Below are 18714 nucleotides of genomic sequence, written 5' to 3'. Positions count from 1 at the left end.
GCCTTTCTCCTGTTGAATAAATCCACAAACCCACTGTTGCATACTCCTCAGTAAGGAAAGTCGCTATAAGCTGTCCTAAAAGTCGCCATATGACACACTCACCTAATTTGCACAATTGGATGTCATTATAATGGACGCTGGAGGAGAGAAGGTGGACAGTAACTGCGGAACGATACGTCAGAGTCTCCAAAACACCAGAAGTCTCCAAAAGTCTCCAATAACACGCTAGTCGCTTTTGTCTCAAAAAAAGTCGCCAGATTAGCGAGAAAGTCGCTAAAGTGGCAACACTGCTCAACATGTTTGTCTGTTTACAATTTGGGGACGTATGGAACGTGCATCCGTGTAAGATTCCGTCGGGAACACCGTCAGTGACTATGGTTCCTACCTGGTCACAGCAGCTCCTCATTTCAGCCAGAAGTGACAGGCAAGGGACGAAACGTTCAACAATGAACGTTGTAGCAAAATGTTAAATCATTCAAACAAAGATACTCTTTCAGCATTTTGTGTACAACATAACAAGTGAAATCGTTTTTTAAATGTACACAACAGATTCAAAAGCTGTGTTGACCTATTAAATTGAATGAAAAGTTACATTCATAGGATTGCAAAAGTGAAAAGCAAGACTCAAAATATAGCGTTTATTACAAATGGTCTTAACTGAATTCCTCTTTTTTCATTTTGAACCACGTTTTCAATGTTTTTCTATGAAACATTGAACCGTGTCATACTCTTTGTCCATGTAAAACGTTTATAAGACATTCTCCCCGCAGACATCATACAGTGCAGTCGGTGTCATGTTTCAGAGCAAAATGCAGACAAAATGTAAACATGGATGGAAATAAATTCATAAAACCTCAAAAATGCTTTTCTTCTCTCCCTCCACCGCTGCCCTCTTCGCCGCAAGGTTCTCTCAAATTTAAAAAACGCAGCATCTACAAGACACAAGAATCATTTTCTGTAAGTTTGGGGCAAATTCAATTTTTGGTCCGATTTTCCAAAAACAAAACGACAGTGTAACCATGGAGCAAATGGAAAGAGCTTAGAGCAGGGGGATCACACTCATTTTAGTTTGGGGCTCAAGTCAGAATCCCCATTAAATACAAATGATTAACATTTAATTTTCCAAATAAGCACATCCTCAACTTGTGATCAGCAACTTATTTCTCTTTAACTGTTTTCTGAAGAGCTGCTGAGTATGCAGTATTCTATTTTAACCACAAGAGAGCGCTGTGTGACATATACAGATACATACAACTTCAAAGTTTGCCCATCTACCGTTGAATCCTTTTTATTGGCTCAGCTAAATCTACACACAGGCGGGTGACATATTTTTTAATTATGAAGCCTTGTTGTGTTTCCTTTAATTTGTTACCACTCTGCTGTTTTTCAGTGTGACAGGGTGTAGAGTTTCTCAGCGCTGCTCTCCAGTCGCTCCCTGTTCTCCAGGTTGGCAAAAGAAACTTGGTGCGGCACCCCCTGGGTGCGGTAGAGGAGACCCCAGAAGCAGCAGGCAATACCAGCTGTGCTGCCACTGTCGCCTGGGAGGAGAGAAAGGAAGACAGCCAGGGTGAGAAGAGCCAGAGCCAGAGACCCCTGCAGTGAAGACACACTGCACCAATACAGTTCTCCTATCATTAATGAAGTTAGCTCCAAACATTCAAATTGTTCAGGCGGTTTTAACTCGCCACAACAGTCATCCATCATGTAGATGGGTTAAGTTGAAGATGTTTGGCCTCTCATCTGCAGCGACAATTTCACACATGGCATCTAGCAACATAAGGATACATTCATTGCTCTAAGTTTGGGGAAATTTGAATTTTTACTCAAATTCACACAAAATGTCACCTGTAACTATGGACCATAATGGTCATTTCTGAGACACTGCCCCCTGCTGGCGAAAGCAGAATTCGACTTTAGTAACATGCAAAACAGTCAGCTCACAGAGCCAACATTTTACTGACACCTCGGCTACAACAGGACATCTACCACAATCAACTACCTGTAGCCAATAGCCCTGCTGAGAACGTCAGCTGAGCTGCCATGGCTGCACCGTGCATAAAATGCTGTATACAACTTCTGACATTGTCTGAGATGGGGAAGCTACTCAGGGCAGAACCACTCTGACTTATGGTCACACAGATGGATCCATTTCAGTGAACAGTCCTCAAAGTCTTTGTGTCACTCCCCTCCCCAACAGCAAACGAGCAGACAGTCAGTAACACAGCTCAGCAGTGCTCTGGTGGCACTGGTGGTCTGCTGTAGCAGTGCACAGCAGGCCCTTGTAGGTAGTAGATTCCAAAGGGTCTCCGATGAGTCTACTGCCTACAAGGGCCTGGTGTAGCTGTGCCAGACTCTCCAGAATGAATCAGAAGCATGTGTGTCTGGCTCAACTGCAGCAGGCCCTTGCAGACAGTAGACTTTTTAAAAACTCTTTGGAAACTCCTGCTACAAAGACTTGCTGTGCACTAGCGCACTAGCGCACAGCAAGTCTAGCACTCTGAGAACATCAGCTGAGCTGCATTACTGAAACGATCTGCACGTTTGCTGCTGAGGAGGGGAGAGACACAAAGACTTTGTGGTCTATGTGACCATCAGCCAGAGTGGCACAGCCCTGAGTGTCAAATTCGTCTCAGACTACATTCGCCATGCCAGGATGCATGATATTTTTGGCACAGCCATGGGAGTGATGTGGTCTAGTTGTCTCCTTTGCTTTTAAGTGTGTGCCTGAGTACGACCAACGTTCAATTCAGGTAACTCAAGTGTGATGAGATTGCAGCATGCTAGAGAATTGCAGCTTCAGTGTGTCACACACATAGTCATACTGAAATATTCGAGTCTTTGAAAGTTTTCAAACTGAACGCAGCGGCCAAGTACTACAGCTGCGCAAAGAAATATCATTTTGATTGTCATGGTTCATGAAATGGCTGAGACTGGGAAATAACTCAAGGCTGTGCCACTCTGGCTCATGATCATATAGATGGCGACAGCACCCCTACCGGTGAAACCAGGAATCGCCCTTGAACCAATACGAACTCAATTCAATAAACAGGCTGAAATATGGTTCTTAAAAGTAAAACACGTGGTGTACATCAATGTATGTGGAGGTGCAGGGAGGAAGGTGCATTGAGGTGATCTAGAATAGCATTTATTTTTTTATACATGCTAGATATATTATGATGTGTGTGTGTGCCTCACATGCTGGAGGATGTCCTGCACGGCGCTGTAACGGGGCGCCTTTTAACGGTGTGAGGCTGTTCTGGAGAGACTTCAGGGACCTGGACAAAGAACACGTCCTCCTCTCCTCCCCCTTCTCTGTCTCCGATGCAAACCACCTCCTCTCCCTCCACCGCTGCACTCTTCTCCGCAAGGTTCTGCCCCCCCCCCACCCCCAAAGAAATTCAGTCAGAGTGAAAACTCTGTGTACAGGCGGTGGACCAGCATGTGGACGTGGAATTTTAAGGTTCAAACTAAGTGAAGCAGATGTTTAAAATCTGAAAAATGATCAGCCTTAAAATTTACAGCACATCATTCAGTCTGTTGTTTGCGGTTTACGGAATGGCCACAAGGGGGAACCAAAGCCTCAATAAAAGACAACACAACACTATGAAGATGATGATAATGATGTAATACTAACATATAAAATCTAATGATCAATTAATACCAATAAAACCTATCACTTGTACTCTTTCAGTCAGCTTTGAGTCTGTGTGTGTCTCCTCTCTCATTTTGAGGCAGATTCTCCCAACACATCCCTCCCCGGCCTGTCGATCAAAAACATAGTTGCTCTTAACTTGGCAAAGGGAAGAGCTAGAGCCCTTTGGGGGCAGGGCACAAGTAGTCCGACTGTCATAGAGACACTCTGCTGGGAGAGTGTGACTGTCATAGAGACACTCTGCCGGGAAAGTGTGACTGTCATAGAGACACTCTGCCGGGAGAGTGTATAGAAATACCTTTTGCTGAGACTTACTAAGTGTCACTGTCACTGGGCAAGATAAGTAGCACAAAACACACAGTGTAGATTCCTTTTATTTAGCTCAGAGGGTAAAGCTCATGCTTGGTGATCACAAGGTTGGGAGTTCAAGTCCCTTCACACATCAAATACAGGCAAAGTCATACATGCAGACTTTTCACCAAAATAGAACATAAGAAAGTAGACAAGTGAGAGTAATTTGCGACAGATTGTTCTTTATTTTGCCAATGCTGAAGTCCACTCGGCACTAACGCAGACTTGGATTATTGCAAAACATGTTGCATGATGTCAATTTATCAGCCGCACAGATCACTGGCGCAGCAAGAGATAGTTGCAGTTCCAGGGACATTCAGTATGGTGCAGGACCTTTGCGGCATGCAGCCCTTGAAGTACGAGACAGCTGTAAACACGGAACGAGGCAGAGCATCAGATCAATGAGGTCACAAGACTGAACTGAAGAACAACACAAAAGGAAACTGCAATACTAAAGCGGGGTTACAGCGCCCTCTGCCGTCAGAGCCTTGAATTACGCTCATGACCAATAATAAGAGTTTTAGGTCTGATGCACCTCTGAAGTACAAAAGGCAGAACTACCCTCAAATCAATTATCTTGGGAAGTTGTTACTGACAAATACGCACTTGATTAGCAAAGATTCATTCAATCCATTCAGTATTAGTGGAAAGGGGGCACTGATGAAAGTTACATACTTGGCATAAGGAAGAAGACGGTGGCACAGACGTCGTTGACGCCGGTGCAGGTCTGCTGGTTTCCAGGACAAACTCTCCTTCCACCACAGTAGCATCTTAAAGCGTCACCTGGGGGAAAAAAGACATTTTCAGTTTCAACAACAGCAAACAAACAAATAATCCTCCCATCAAAATCAACAGGCCGATAAATGTTACAGATTTTCCAGTTGATCTTGGCTGTTAAGCTCACTCACCCTGACTCACAACCAGCAGCAGCAGACACACAAGAATGGCAGCCTTCATGTTTGCACAATGTGAGGTTGATGTCCAGCAGAGTCTGCAGAGGTAAAGGTGGAGAAGGTCAGAGGATCAGAGCCCACACTGTCCCCATCACTGCTACAACTGAGGAGAACCTTTAAGAACCTGCAGATCATCAATCATGACAGTAGCTCACCTGGTCGAGTGTTAGAGGAGTGCTGAAGTCTCTGCTGGAGTGACTGACAGGCTTCCCTTTTATTCAGTCATGTTACACAACCATTGGATCCATCATTAACTTTGAATTTGTAATGCCAGGGTTTCTTACACACCAGTGCTGGGAAAAGACACAATTACATCACTGACATATGCTGGTGAGCTGCTAGCGCTATGAAGACAAATATACATGCATTTGCTTTACCTGCTTCAGATACATGATGTTTTTCTGTTGTGAGACTGTTTTCTCTTTCATTTGAAGCGTTTAGGGGAAGTGTGTTGACCCTCACATTCTCTAAATCTTGCAAACAAACACAATCAGTCACGAGACAGACTTATGAACGACAACAACACACTGTCTTTCAAAATCAATACATTAGGTTGGAAACATAAAGGGAACACTTCTGCTTGTTTTGATGACATTCTAAAGGGGACGAGCGCCAGAACAGTGCTGAGAGGAGCTGAAGCACTGCAAACAAACAAACTATGAGATGTGATGCAACGTCGCCTCACTCTCCTGTGTGTGTGTGTGTGTGTGTGTGCGTGCTCCCTTTGTTTTCTCCTAAAAAGCTTTAAAGTAACACACATTGTGACTTTGTAAGGTTCTCGTTCATTACAGTACTTGGAGGAATGATAAACCTGTTTGAGAAGGAAATGAGAATCGGATCGCTCACCTGGTTGACATCTGAGCTCCAGCACACGGACCAAAACAAGACAAGACCAGCGTGTGACTCATCAGGTTTCGAAAGTCCAGTTGGAAGAGCACGATGTACCTGATCCCATGTTTCCTTATCTCACTTACAAACAGACGAGTTCCCCTGACTGACCTTGTTGTTTCTGCGGCTTTGAGCCAAAACAAACAGCAGATATATGTATATGTTTTCTTTTCCATATCCGTGCAGCTCAATACATTAGAATCTGGTGGTCTTCTTCCTCATGAGTGTGTGGCCGACTGAACCAGACTGAGAGACGACGGAAAGGCTCAGGAAACCTCAGCAGGTGTGAGAGTTTCACTTTTTGAATTGAATTACTGAAATAAATGAACTTCTCCACCATATTCTAATATATTGAGCTGCACCTGTGTGTGACAAACATTTACCTCAGGGGAGTTTAAGTGTGACTGTAAAGGACAAAGTAAGAAGTTTCAGCATATTTTATTTTGTCAGTGAAGAAGAAACCAAAGTCAAAAACAGTAAAGTTCCTGCATCCTCTGACTTCAGGATCGTCTCCCCTCTCTTAGTGTTAAGGATCCAACAGTGGGACTTTAGACTTTAAAGCTTCATATATACAGAATATTTATTAAATATCTCAGCAAATACAGTGTGTTGACAGAAGTGTAAATCATTGAAAAATATTTTTGAAGCCTTTGAAATCAATCAGATGAGTAAAGAATCCTGTTATCATGTTTACTGCTTTGGTAAAGAAACATTATTAGATTTATTCAAATTTCCTGAATGACCTCATCTCCACATAAAATGGAGATTTACAACTGAAATCATGAATTAGTGCTTTGATATTACATAATCCTGGTCCAAGATCTCTGTGACTTCATATCAGGTCAGAAAGAAATGCTGAGCTAGGAACAAAACATTGAGAACAAAAGCAATCTACGCTGCGCTGCACAGACGCTGTGCTCTCTCTGTATGCACGGGGAAATAAAGAGCGGCCAAAACATCCAACCAGTCTGTCTTCACCCCACACACACACACACACACACACACACACACACACACACAGTTTGTGCACACAATCAACAGGTTGTCATGTAGAATGCTTACACATTAAATTTGGAAACCTTTTCCTTAGGAAAAAGAATAAACAGCTTTACCATGCGAGGAGGTAACAGGCGTCGTCAACTGTAAATTGATCTTACGGTGTTGGAAAATATATCTTTATACTGTTTACCTGTATACTGGAACCCGGGGCCTTCTGAAAGACACTTCAGTGAAGCCAAGGTAACGCACAAATGACCTGCTGTTGCATAGAAATGATGTGAATTGCATGGAGTTTAACAAATACGAGCAGAGCAGTCCAGACATGGAGGGGAGAACACGGCTCACATCTACAGCCTCCAGCACAGTGTGTCTTTAAACACTGACACAATGTGAAGTTCAGTCACTTAAAGTTCCGTGTCCAGGGTTGCTTTTCCTTACATCTGTAGTCCAGTCTTAGTCTGTGAGGTCCAGACACCACGACTGATCTGTGCTCTGAGTCTGCACGCCTACACTGGATCTCCGGGATGACACGCTCCCGCTGTCCCTGCTCTCCGTGGAGCCCCCGTTCCCCAGCAGGCACTCCAGACTGGTGTGCTCCACGGCGGACGAGTCGCCCAGCGGGACGTGGGGGTCCAGGGCGTCCGGCGAGCTGACAGATCGCTGGCTGGAGAAGGCGGGCGGAGAGGGAGACAGAGGGTGGAAGGAGAGCTGTGACTCCTCGCTTCGGTAGACCGACGCGTCCTGGCTGAGAGGGTCAGACGCCTGAGAAGAGATGTCCCGTTGTTTGGTCTGTGCCGAGGGGAGACGGGGCTCAGAGGGCAGGTAGAGTTGGGGATAAGAGTTGGCTGTGGAGGCCGACAGGCCGTGTGTGGACGTGGGGGCGTTACGCAAAAGGCAAGAGTACTCCCCGCCGCCGCTCGGAGGCTCCAGGCACAAAGTGGGCTGGGACTGGCTGATGGTGGTGGAGCTCTCACTCAGAGGTCTGCTGTTAGAGTCTCGGTGGCCAGAGCGAGATACAGAGCCGAGAGTTCCACCCTGGAAGTCCGGGCTGATGCCGAGGAGAGACGTGCCGGCCCAGGGAGGTCCTGGGGTCTCGCTCCCAGAGCTATGAGGCAAGTCTGACCTGGGAGCAGAGTTCACAGAGCGCGACGAGCAGAGGTGAGCGCCCGCTGGACTGGAGGAGCGCTGCTGGCACCGGGCCTCCGCTTGAGAGCCGCTGTAGCCCCGATGCTGGGAGCCGCGGTGGCCGTCGTGGCCGGCGGGGTCATGGTGGAGGAAGCCGGGGGCCGCGTTGAAGGACACGGCGGCGTTGGGGGCGGAGGGAGGGTTGGACACCATGTGGACGGCGTACGGGTAGGAGGACATGGAGGACTTGTAGTGCTGCATGGTGACGTGGGCCTGGAGGAGGTGCATCATGTGGTGCAGGTTCTTGGTGAGCTCAGATACTTCCTGGTTTAACGTGCACATCTGTGTGGAGAGCACACACAGTTTGGAGGTTACACACACACATTTAAGACTGAAACCAGATCTGAGACCAACAAACAGCTCCACGCAATTCAGGACACAAACTAGGACGATTCTTTTACGTCTTAATCTCAGGGCTGCTGTCCACTTACTATAATTTCCCTGTGACCTCACAAGAGAGAAGCAAACTATTCATAATCCTCTCTGTGACTTCAACAAGTGGCTTCTTACGCACACGTGAAATCCAGAGGGACACGTAGAAGATCTGGCTGAGGTACAGAGGGAGGAAGGAAGACGGAACGCTGGGCAAGCAGACGGTGAAACAAAAAGGAAAAAGGGGCCAGAGAGGAACCACGAGTGAGCTTCCTCAGAATGCTGAGTCAGCGCTCCAGACTTTTTCCCCCTGCATTGCAGAAAAGTGCCCAGCTGATTAATTGATATCTTCTTCTTCATCACCTGCCTCGGCCCATCTGGACGCTCCAGCAGCTCCTGACTGCAGCCCATTTACACTTCACACCAGAGAACCACGCTCCTCTTCTTCTCTACTTCTCTGCTCCTCCTCACACACACTTTTATCTTCACTGAGTGTGTAACTGCGTCCTGTTTGACCGCAGACCAGGCGAGCCAATTAGACGGGAGGAGTGCGTCTCATCAGCCACATCATCTTTCATCTGTTTACCTTTTGGTTGAGCTGACCCACGCTCTGCCTGACCTCCTCCGTCTCCTGCAGCAGGGCGGCATTCGCCTGCGCTGAAAATGAAAAGACGAGAGGGGAAGAAGAAGAAAGTGAGACGGATGACACAATCAATGCACGCCACCCCGGGCGCTCATGAATATTCAAATGAGAGATGAACTAAGCGTCTTCCCCCCGGGCGTCGCTCCATCTCTGTGCTAATTTGGACGGCGTGATGGGAGGTGTGGAGGACGGATTACAGCCTGGACACCTTTGGTTAGGATGAGACTGTTATGATGTGATTCATCCTCCGGGGGGCGCCAGAGGGCTGAGGTCTCGCTCATTGTTGTGTGTGTAGGAGCAGATGCTGTCAGTCACTGCTGGGATTTGGAATCTAGTTGGGTGATTTGTGTGTTTGTCAAATGTGTGGATTGAATATTTTAAAGTTGTAACTAAGGGTTCAGGAAGGGTGTGTGTGTGTGTGTGTGTGTGTGTGTGTGTGTGTGTGTGTGTGTGCGTGCGTGCGTGTGTGTGTGGGGGGCGAGACGGAAAACCTTAAGGTCCCGATTCGTCCCAACCTATCAAATCAAACGTCTCCGTGTTGACATGTTAGACTCCCGGCGACCATTTCACCCCTCCGCCCTCTCAGGTTTCCACCCCAGAAGGAGACAGGGGGCAGCACCGGGTGAACCCTTGGAGCCCGGGGGCCGTGTCACAGCTTGAGGTGCGTCGTCTTACCTTGGTTGCGTCCACTCGCGCTGGCTCCGTTCCCGCTCTGCTCCACGTTGAAACGGAACGCGCGCCCATTGTCCTCGATGCCGTCGACAACCCTGGCGGGAAGGAGAGAGGGAGAGGGAGGGGGCGGAGTTAGTGTAACAGTAGAGGGTTTTTCAATTATCACAGAGCGGGCAGAAGACGCCACGAGAGCCGCTGGCTGGCAGACGCTGATGTGGGGTTAACGCGGGGAGACGAGGCTTGGCACCCGGAGGGGACGGGACACCTGAGCCGTACCCGGGCCGCGCCGCGTGACTCCCAGCCACATTATGAATACATGCGGTGGGAAGCGGGCGGCCGGGCGGACGGATGAGGTGTTCTGTTCGCTCGACACGCGCTGATGTCCGCTGAAATACGGGATGCAAATGTAATCCATTTGCCTCAACAAGACGCTTCGGGTTTCTACGGCAGGCCGTTAGAGAGCGAGCGGCTGCAGCTGGTTTGGATCGACTCAAAGGTTCTGTGGCGACTACAGGTGGCTACTGTGGTGACGGAATGGGCTGTTTGTGTTTCCAGTGGCATGATGAGACTTGAATGATTGTCTTAGGGAGTCTAAACATGGATCTGCAGTACCTGGGGCTGAGGTCCGGGGGTCCGCAGCAGGTGACGGTGGGGATGAGTAGCTTGGCGGGCTTCTGCTCGGCCCCCGACTCTGCCTGCGCCGCGGCTGAGGCGTTGGCGCCGGCGCGCTCCCTTTTGGGCGGCGGCTGCGGGGAGGAGGTTTGCCCGCGGCTGAGGTTGGGCGAGCGGCAGCGGCGGAGGGCGTTGAACTGCCGCAGCTCGTCCCCCAGCAGGTTCCCCAGCGAGGTGCGGCGCACGGGGCTGCTGAAGTTGGGCAGCAGGAGGTTGCGGCGGGAGCGCGTCGCCGGGGAGAGGTGGAAGGTGTCGCCGGGGTCGTCGCCCATAGTTTCCACTATGGAGGGAAACCTGTGCTCACCCCGAGTGTTCTGGAATACAAACACACACACTCCAACTTAAAATCCTTCACTCTGATCTCATTACAAACCTACAAACCCCAAACCACAGCAGAGACAAACAAACAGATTGGTTTCCTATTTAGGAGTGGAGGTTATTGATCCACTCCAGGGACTGAACTGCTGCTCTGCTCACCCTTAGTATCAATACGTCCTGGTTAAGATGATGTCCTGTCACATTTTGGTGTAATAATAATAAGAGATCATTTGAGTCTGGTGTGATCTATGAGGAAGAAGCTTGCAGGCGTATTCAGAATCAGCACCGCCTCCTCAGGTTCTGTGGGTCTGATCTGCTGTTTCTATCTGCGTCTGAAGCTTGGGAACATAATTTGTCGGGGGAATACAATCTGGCTTGATATTGGTGAGTGCAGAGTGTGTTTCTGTGTGTGCAAACTGCTCCTGAGGGGATCCTGAACAAGTTTCCACCTCTCCAACTCGTAAACTCTGGGACGGGGCAGTAATGATCAGCCGGAGCCTTTTGTTCCTCTTTAGAGAGAATGGATTTGTACGGAACTCACGTGTGAAAGCCGGGGTGACCTTGACAGCCTGGCGAAGCCCTGCAGTGACAAGAATACAACAAGACGGGTTAGAGGAAGAAACACAACACACAGGGGCGAAGAAGGAGGAGGAGGAAGAGGAGGAGGAGAGGCAGGACTACGTATGGATCCAAACGCATTTCCCTCCTTTCTTATCCCATTTGACTTTATTTAAATGAACTCGGCCGGCGACGTGGCTGAAGCACATTTCCTAACTCCACTCCTCACAGCAGGGGGGTTCTGGGAAAGTACGAGTCCTTTCTAATGGCGTGGGGGAGAATTTGATAGTGACGTAGCATAATCTCCTCCCGTATGGCAAATGGAAGTGTGGCAGTGTGAAGCCTCTCGCCCTGTGTGTGTCCGTGTGTGTGTGTGTGTGTGTGTGTGTGTGTCTTACAGCATCAGTAATGCTCTGTGACGCAGGAAGGAGAGCGCTGCGGATGTGCGGTACATCTAATCCTTCACTGACACACACTTTTGAGCTTGAAACTCATCAAAAATGTGACTTTAATTCCGAATCTTTGCATTTTCACTGGACGGGTGAAACGTTTCTTCAAGGAGCAAATTCCCTTCGTTAGGACGTCGATCCCTGGAGCCAGAGGGAAGATCAACCAGCCAGCAGAGGAATCGACTGCCAAATGACAGTAATGGAACATCAATATCAATTAAAAGGCCTCTAATGACACGTGTCCCACATAGCAAAATGGCTTCCCCACTGTAATGATGAAGTGTGAGGCGCCAGCTGCTGCAGAAAGTGTGTGTGTGTGTGATGAAGAGGACACACTGAGAGATGAATTCATTCATTAATTCAGACGGTGTGTTGGTGTGAAAGGATGCAGCGACCTCCCCGACAAACGCCCGTCTGACCGGCCGCTGCTCGGTGAAACCCGACCTCCGGCGTCTCCCCGCGGTGCTCCATCATTAGACACCACCAGGCCCTCCACTTTGCCTTGGCCCCCTGGTGGAGGAATGACTTTCCCCAGGACACGCAGTCGAAAAGTCGAAACTACTGTAAAAGTTGAGTTTATGAATATGTTTAGCTGAATTAGAATGTGTGTGTGTGTGTGTGTGTGTGTGTGTGTGTGTGTGTGTGTGTGTGTGTGTGTGTGTGTGTGTGTGTGTGTGTGTGTGTGTGCTTGTCCAGGTAGCTGAGCTTGGTGCCTGTGCATAAACTCTGAGCAGATGGTGCGAAAGAAGTAGGCTGCTAGTGCTCGTGATCTGCAGCCCCACACACACACACACACACACACACACACACTCACACACACACACACACACACACACACACACACAAACAATGTAAAAGCTCCTATATGTAACTTTCCCTGTGGTCTGTGTGTTTCTATGTGGAGTTAAACTCTTGTGTGTTGTGTTTGTGTTCCTTGTGAAGCTGACAGACACACACACACACACACACACACACACACACACACACACACACACACAGCACAGATGCCCCGCCCCTTCATGTGCCAAATTAAATGCACCAAACCTAATTAATTGGCTAATGGGCGAGAAAACCTTTGAAAGAAAAATAAGTGGGAGCCGAGGAGGACGGAACTCAAAATAAGAGCGGGGGGGGGGGGGGGGGGGGGGAGTCTATGTTTACTTCATCAAAGAAGCGGCGGCGGGGGCGGCGTTGCTTTGCTTTAAAGGATGTGGAACGCTGAACTTTGCTGAGCTCTTGTGTTTCTACAAGTAAACTCTCACTAAACTAAAACTTCAGAGACAGATGAAGAATGAGATTGTGTGAAAATGGTCTCTGTGTGTATTGTGTGCCGCTCTCCTGAGGAGGCACAGGCAGTGCCGGGGTGTGATGTCATCCTGCAGCGCTTTGGGGCGCAAACTGAGAAGCGACGCGCCTGCCAGTCGCGTTCAGACGTGATGATTAGTGTGACAAATGGAGCCGGGGACGGCCCTTTGGCCAGGAGAGCAACAGAGGACACACAGGAGGAGCAGCAGGAGGAGGAGAGCCTGACAGGTCAGAGACGCTCCACACCAACACAACAACAAGAGCTATTGGATCCATTTTGTGAGAGATGAGTGTGTGTTTGCGGTCAGTACCTCCTCCTGGCTGCCCTCTCTCAGGTTGTAGGTGAGGTTGTTGTGGATGTCGGAGGTGAAGACGCTGGCGTACTCGGGGTAGAGCTCCAGCACCTCCTTCAGGCCGCGCACACTGATGTACTGCAGGTCGCAGTAGGTCAGCGCCTTCACGTCGGCGTTGGTCTTGATCACCTGGTCCATCCCGGGAAGGTCGGATCCGATCAGATCCCCTTTCCCTGGAAGAGAGAAGCGTTTCTGGGGTTAGAACAAAGCTTTATCACATCTTATTCGCTCTCGTCAACCTCATCTTGAGCGTCAGGGTGAAGAGGGACGTGACCCCGGCGCCCTTCTGACCCGGCTACACACCTAACAAGGCCAGCACCACGCTGTCCTTCAGCACCTCCAGAGAACCCGAGCAGACAAAGTAGTTGGCGTGCAGCGCGTCGCCCTGGCGGATCAGATACTCCCCCGGGGCGCAGAAGGAGGTTTTGATGTGGAGGGAGAGCGAGCGCAGGCAGCCGCGGCTCGCCCCCTTGAAGACGGGCAGCTGCAGGATGTCCTTGTTCAGGTGCATGGCGATGTCGGCGCGCAGCTCGTCGGGGAAGTCGTGCAGGAGCTGCGGGGGGGGAGGTGAGACAGGTGTGACAGGTGTGACAGGGATCGGTCGGCGGGGAACAGGACTGTGCTGTCACCGGCTAGTTTATAGAGTTTAAGCCCCAGATGCCAACATGACATCACTTTCAGGGCTGTGTGTGTAATGAAGCGACCACGTGGACACACTCCTCCTACCTCGTTGGCGTCGATGCCGTTGTTGACCGACCATGTGGTCTGGAAGTACTCCAGCATGCGTTGCTTGAGCTGCTGGGGCAGACGGTGGACGCGGATGAAGTCCTTCAGGTCCTTCATGCGTGTGTGATAGAGGGAGCGCCGCGAGTACATGCGCTGGATGATGGCCGTCACGTTACCGAAGACCACGGCGTGCATCAGTGCTGCGGAACAGAGGAACACAAACGGCTCAGATTTGTATAAATAGAAATGTAAAAAACCTTTTTTTCACTATTTCAAAATATGTTTTAGAAGTAAATAATAACCCGGCTTGTTTTTTAATAACTGCCGTATCAGCCTAACTAATATTAGCTTATTAAGACGACCACAAGCTGCGTCTTTAAGGGCAGCCAAAGTACCCAGCCCACTTCCTGCTAAGATTCACGCACCGCCGCGCCAAACCTGAGGCACGGTGAGCGCCAGGAAGGAAGGAAGGGAGGGAGGGAGAAGGGAGAAGAGAGAAGGAGCCCTGAGTGGTGTCAGACGTACCGCCAATGAGCATGGTGCAGATGGAGAAGATCTTCTCGGCGTCCGTGTTGGCACAGACGTTGCCAAAGCCCACGCTGGTCAGACTGCTGAGGGTGAAGTAGAGGGCGGCGATGTAGGAGCTGCGCACCGACGGGCCGCCCACCGTGCTGTTGGTGTACGGCGTCTCCAGGCGTTTGCCCAGCTCGTGTAACCATCCTTGGATGGACAGACAAATCAATGCTCAAATGTTACGCTTTCTGTCTCGCAGCCTGTCATTCTCTCAGGTCAGCAGGCGTGTGTGTGTGTGTGTGTGTGTGTGTGTGTCAGCAGTGTCAGGAGACGTATCAGGGAAGAAATAGATTGGCTCCTCCAGGGATGAATGAGTGTTAATTAGCAGCTATGACCTAAGCTCCCTATAGACGCAATACACAGATACAAAGTATGCATGAACACGCATACACACACACACACACACACGCAGAAACACACATTACATCGTGGTCAAGAGATGTTTATTCCTCCTCTTATCTCTGCATGTACCAGTTGCTGTTTGCGATTATTAAATTTACCCTGCAGAAGAAAAGAAAGGGAACGTTTCGGCGTCTGAAGCCGTGAAGAAGACTGAAGAAGACTCACCGATGTCCCAGCCGTCCGGGTCGTTGATCTCTATCTCTTTGCGTCCGATGATGTACCAGATGCAGGCCATCCAGTGTGCCAGCAGGGCGAACATGGACATGAGCAAGGTGAGCACCATGGCGCTGTACTGGGAGTAGCGGTCCAGCTTCTGCAGGAGGCGAAGGAGACGCAGCAGCCGCACCGTCTTCAGCAGGTGGACCAGAGAGGTCTGAGGAGGAAGAGCTCAGATGTTAGGACTTCTCTTGTTTGCGTGGTGGCCGGGCTGAATGTGACAGATCGGCGATCTACTCAAAGCACGAATCGTTACTTTGGCAGCGCTTCTCTCTTAAGTCGATGGAGAAAACAAAAACAACAAGCACCACCTGAGTTCTCACCACTGTGATGTTAAAGGCGTAGAGCAGGTCAAAGGGCAGCGCCGCCACCAGGTCCACAAAGAACCAGGTGGTGGCGTAGTGGAGGCAGATGGAGCGCGACTCGTACACCACCTGGCCCGACTGGCTCACAAAGGTGGTGCGGAAGTTCAGGATAATATCTGAAAACAAGCGAAACTTTAATATTCTGTCTATTCTTAGTATTGTATTCACTGTTTTGTGTGTGTATTCTTCATTGTTTTGATGACTATTTCCCATATTTCTTCACATTCCACATCACTATTCTCAGTTTATGTTTGGTATTTGACTCATTCTGCTTCATGTTTATGCATGGTGGGATCATTAAAGTGTGTGTCAGTCTATGTGAGGGCGTAATTAAAAGTAAATAAGCGATCTGCACAGCGTGAGCGATGACAGCTGGGGTATGGCGGCGTTTTAAACAGATCCATACGGACGGATGGTATTTGCCAGGCGGATCATGCGACCCCGTGTGTCAGCGTGGCGAGCAGACGACGGGGGAGACCTCCGGGTGCCTGCGCTGACTCAGCAAAACCTCGTCTGTGGCTCCAAGCTGTCCATATCTGCAGGTTTTCAAACCCCAAACGTGTCTCTGTCCTATCTTTCTACATCCTCACCTAAGATAAAGAAAATCTCCACGGCGATGTCGCTGACGATGGTGGAGCGCGACGCCGTCTCCGAGTCGTCGTACGGCGTGAAGCAGACGTTGTAGGGCACGGTGACGGCCACGTAGAAGGTGGCGAGCAGGATGAGCCAGTCCCACAGCGCCTTAGACACGCTGTAGTGCAGCAGGATGAACCTGGACTTCTGCACAGCGGCCACCTTGTACTCAGGTACAGACGGCTTATCGAACATGTTCTGTTAGGAGGCAAGGAGAGGAGGAGCAAGTGAAGAGCGTGTGTAATGGGAAAGAGGCACACACACACACACAAAGACAGACACACACTGACACACACTCACACAAACTTACACAGACACACGCACACACACAGAGACCCACACTCACACAAACTTACACAGACACACGCACACACACAGAGACCCACACACACACACACACACACAGAGACCCACACACACACACAGAGACCCACACACAGAGACACACACACACACACACAGACAGAGACCCACACACACACAGGGGATGGGCCTTTTGTAAGTGAGACCAAACACACACTCATAACAGCTCCTTGAATATCACACAAACATACAAAACGAGCAAAACACATGAAAGAAATCTGCATGATTGAATAATTAGCCAGCCAGATAAAGGCGATACATGATAATCAGATGTGGCCAATATAAATGTCAACACCCTCTCTGGTACACGGACCAGAGAAGCTTCAGTACAGGACAGTGAACTGGGGTGAGACAGATAAGGTGACGCCGCCGCCGCCGCGCTTTATCAGTCTCTCTCAAACACACGGTGATAAACTGTCAAACGTCTGCGTAACAATGCTGAAGAAAAGACGGATGGGAGCGCGATCGGCGAGGAGGAAACTGGAATCCGATACGTGACCGGGCCTCGGCTCGGCTTCCATCCTCTCTCGACGCCTTTGTGGCGCTCGGTGAAGCACGATGGCAGCGTCGCCCTGCGGGAGAACGAGCTGATCCGGAGAATCTCAACGTGTCGCTTCTTATTTCTTCTATTCCCAGCAAATTGCGCGCACATCCATTCATCTCCTTTCAATATATTTTACGGAGGAATTCCAATTTGCGGGGGAAACGATGAATCGCTCGGGCTGATGAGTCGGGGAGTCGATTTGGCACATAATGACTCTGCAGATCTCAGAACGGGGGCCATCCACTCGGCAGATAATAGCCTTAACCGTGTTTAGGAGACGGGAGGCGAAGCTATTACCTTTGACGGCGGGGAGAGACAGAAAACAGAGAGGCGAGATAAACGAGCCGTAATTCATCCGAGAACAATGTGGTCACCTCGCCGTCTGCATAATCAAGCCTTCAACTGGATTTTTCCGTGTGCGTGTTCAGAGGGCCGCCGCGCTCCGACGAGGGATAGATAGACTATTTGGTAATGAAGAGACGGCGGAGAAAGAAGAGGAAGAGCAGGAAACAGAGACGAGAGTTAATAAACTGTGTGAAATGTTTTCTGTGGTGAGAAGCAGGATCCTATCTTGTCAGTCGGTGATTGTTGTGCATATACACATCTTCCTCAACGACAAATAATGGAAGAAATGGACTGAGCTCGCTTGAAAATGGACAATAAACATAAAGAAGCATTTTTGATGTCTTGCACAAAGACATTCATCATGAGGAAGGAACCTGCTGATGCTGTGAACAGCTGTGCTCATGTTAATGACGGGTCGAGCGGCGTCAGCAGAAAGCTTGGCCCTGTCATTTTTTTTTATTTGCCTTACATCAGAGGTCAGGACGCCCGCCCCCGACCTTTGCTCCGTGCGGCAGGCGAGCGAGCACATCGGCGTGATTGGAAAAAAAAGCAAAGCCCGGCGGACGCGGCGACACGTGGGACCGCGTGTCACAAAGCTGCGGTTGATCTTTGCACTTCATTAAGTCGAGCCGCTGCCCCCAGGGTTTTACCGCTCACACTACATCCCCCAGAATGCTTTGAGCTTCACCGCGGGTTAGAAAAAAAAGAGGAGGAAGATGAGGAGAGTGTCCTTGAAGGGGTGAAGGACACACGTGGCTTCTCATGTGTGCCACCACGTTTGCTCACAGGCACAGAATCTGCAGAGCTTCATCACTTTGCACTCGGATCCTAAAATAGCAACACTACAGCGAGCATTAGAACTCTGTTACACCTTTGCTGCACCGTGCAAAACTTCCAACTACCCAACAGAAACCTGAGGCATTACTTCTTATAAAATACAATTTCTCTTTTGCAAGCTGTACAATAATGGGAAGACCGAGTGAATAAATATAGAAACAAAGGACGTAGAAGCTGTGCACTCTATTTCACAGACTTAACCCCGGGGTAAAAGCCTCCAGACTGAACTATTTGTCTCTTTAATAACCCTTTGACAAGTAGTAAAAGCTGAAGGAGAGAACGGCAGCGCTCTCCTGGGTTCCGAGCTGTCGGTGTGCCAGGGTGTGTTTGAGTACCCGGG

At 49.5% G+C, this 18714-nt stretch overlaps 1 protein-coding gene and 2 long non-coding RNA genes across 5 annotated transcripts in view; all 3 read right to left on the bottom strand.

Annotated features, from left to right (window-relative positions):
* Positions 1-3295: 3295 nt before the first annotated feature.
* Positions 3296-5030, bottom strand: LOC143002260 (uncharacterized). The gene is made up of 4 exons (XR_012963769.1): positions 4912-5030; positions 4679-4786; positions 4132-4370; positions 3296-3310 (listed from the first exon to the last, which is right to left on the bottom strand). It is a non-coding gene; the product is annotated as an uncharacterized LOC143002260 (long non-coding RNA).
* A 16-nt stretch (positions 5031-5046) lies between these two features.
* LOC143002262 (uncharacterized) lies at positions 5047-5938 on the bottom strand. Of its 2 annotated transcripts, none has more exons than XR_012963771.1 (3): positions 5803-5938; positions 5334-5597; positions 5047-5249 (listed from the first exon to the last, which is right to left on the bottom strand). It is a non-coding gene; the product is annotated as an uncharacterized LOC143002262 (long non-coding RNA). The 2 variants fall into 2 exon arrangements; XR_012963770.1 differs by having other exon boundaries at positions 5334-5429; positions 5803-5925.
* A 328-nt stretch (positions 5939-6266) lies between these two features.
* Positions 6267-18714, bottom strand: part of kcnh4b (potassium voltage-gated channel, subfamily H (eag-related), member 4b) — a 28558-nt gene continuing 16110 nt past the window's right edge. Inside the window, exons 5-16 of one of the 2 annotated variants that reach the window (XM_076152204.1) lie at positions 16243-16483; positions 15599-15768; positions 15237-15444; positions 14622-14816; positions 14097-14296; positions 13674-13923; positions 13329-13543; positions 11247-11285; positions 10328-10701; positions 9719-9810; positions 8987-9057; positions 6267-8310 (exon numbers count right to left, since the gene is read on the bottom strand). In XM_076152204.1, coding sequence (XP_076008319.1) covers positions 7297-8310; positions 8987-9057; positions 9719-9810; positions 10328-10701; positions 11247-11285; positions 13329-13543; positions 13674-13923; positions 14097-14296; positions 14622-14816; positions 15237-15444; positions 15599-15768; positions 16243-16483 — 3069 coding nt within the window. In that variant the 3' untranslated portion in view covers positions 6267-7296. The remainder of the gene's footprint in view (positions 8311-8986; positions 9058-9718; positions 9811-10327; positions 10702-11246; positions 11286-13328; positions 13544-13673; positions 13924-14096; positions 14297-14621; positions 14817-15236; positions 15445-15598; positions 15769-16242; positions 16484-18714) is intronic. The other variant, XM_076152205.1, reaches the window with a different exon arrangement.

The sequence above is a fragment of the Genypterus blacodes genome, unplaced genomic scaffold, assembly GCF_046128005.1.
Source record: "Genypterus blacodes isolate CSIRO-AG114 ecotype Tasmania unplaced genomic scaffold, CSIRO-AGI_Gbla_v1 ptg000055l_1, whole genome shotgun sequence".
Lineage (NCBI taxonomy): Eukaryota > Metazoa > Chordata > Actinopteri > Ophidiiformes > Ophidiidae > Genypterus > Genypterus blacodes.
This window is presented reverse-complemented; position numbering and strand designations above follow the sequence as displayed.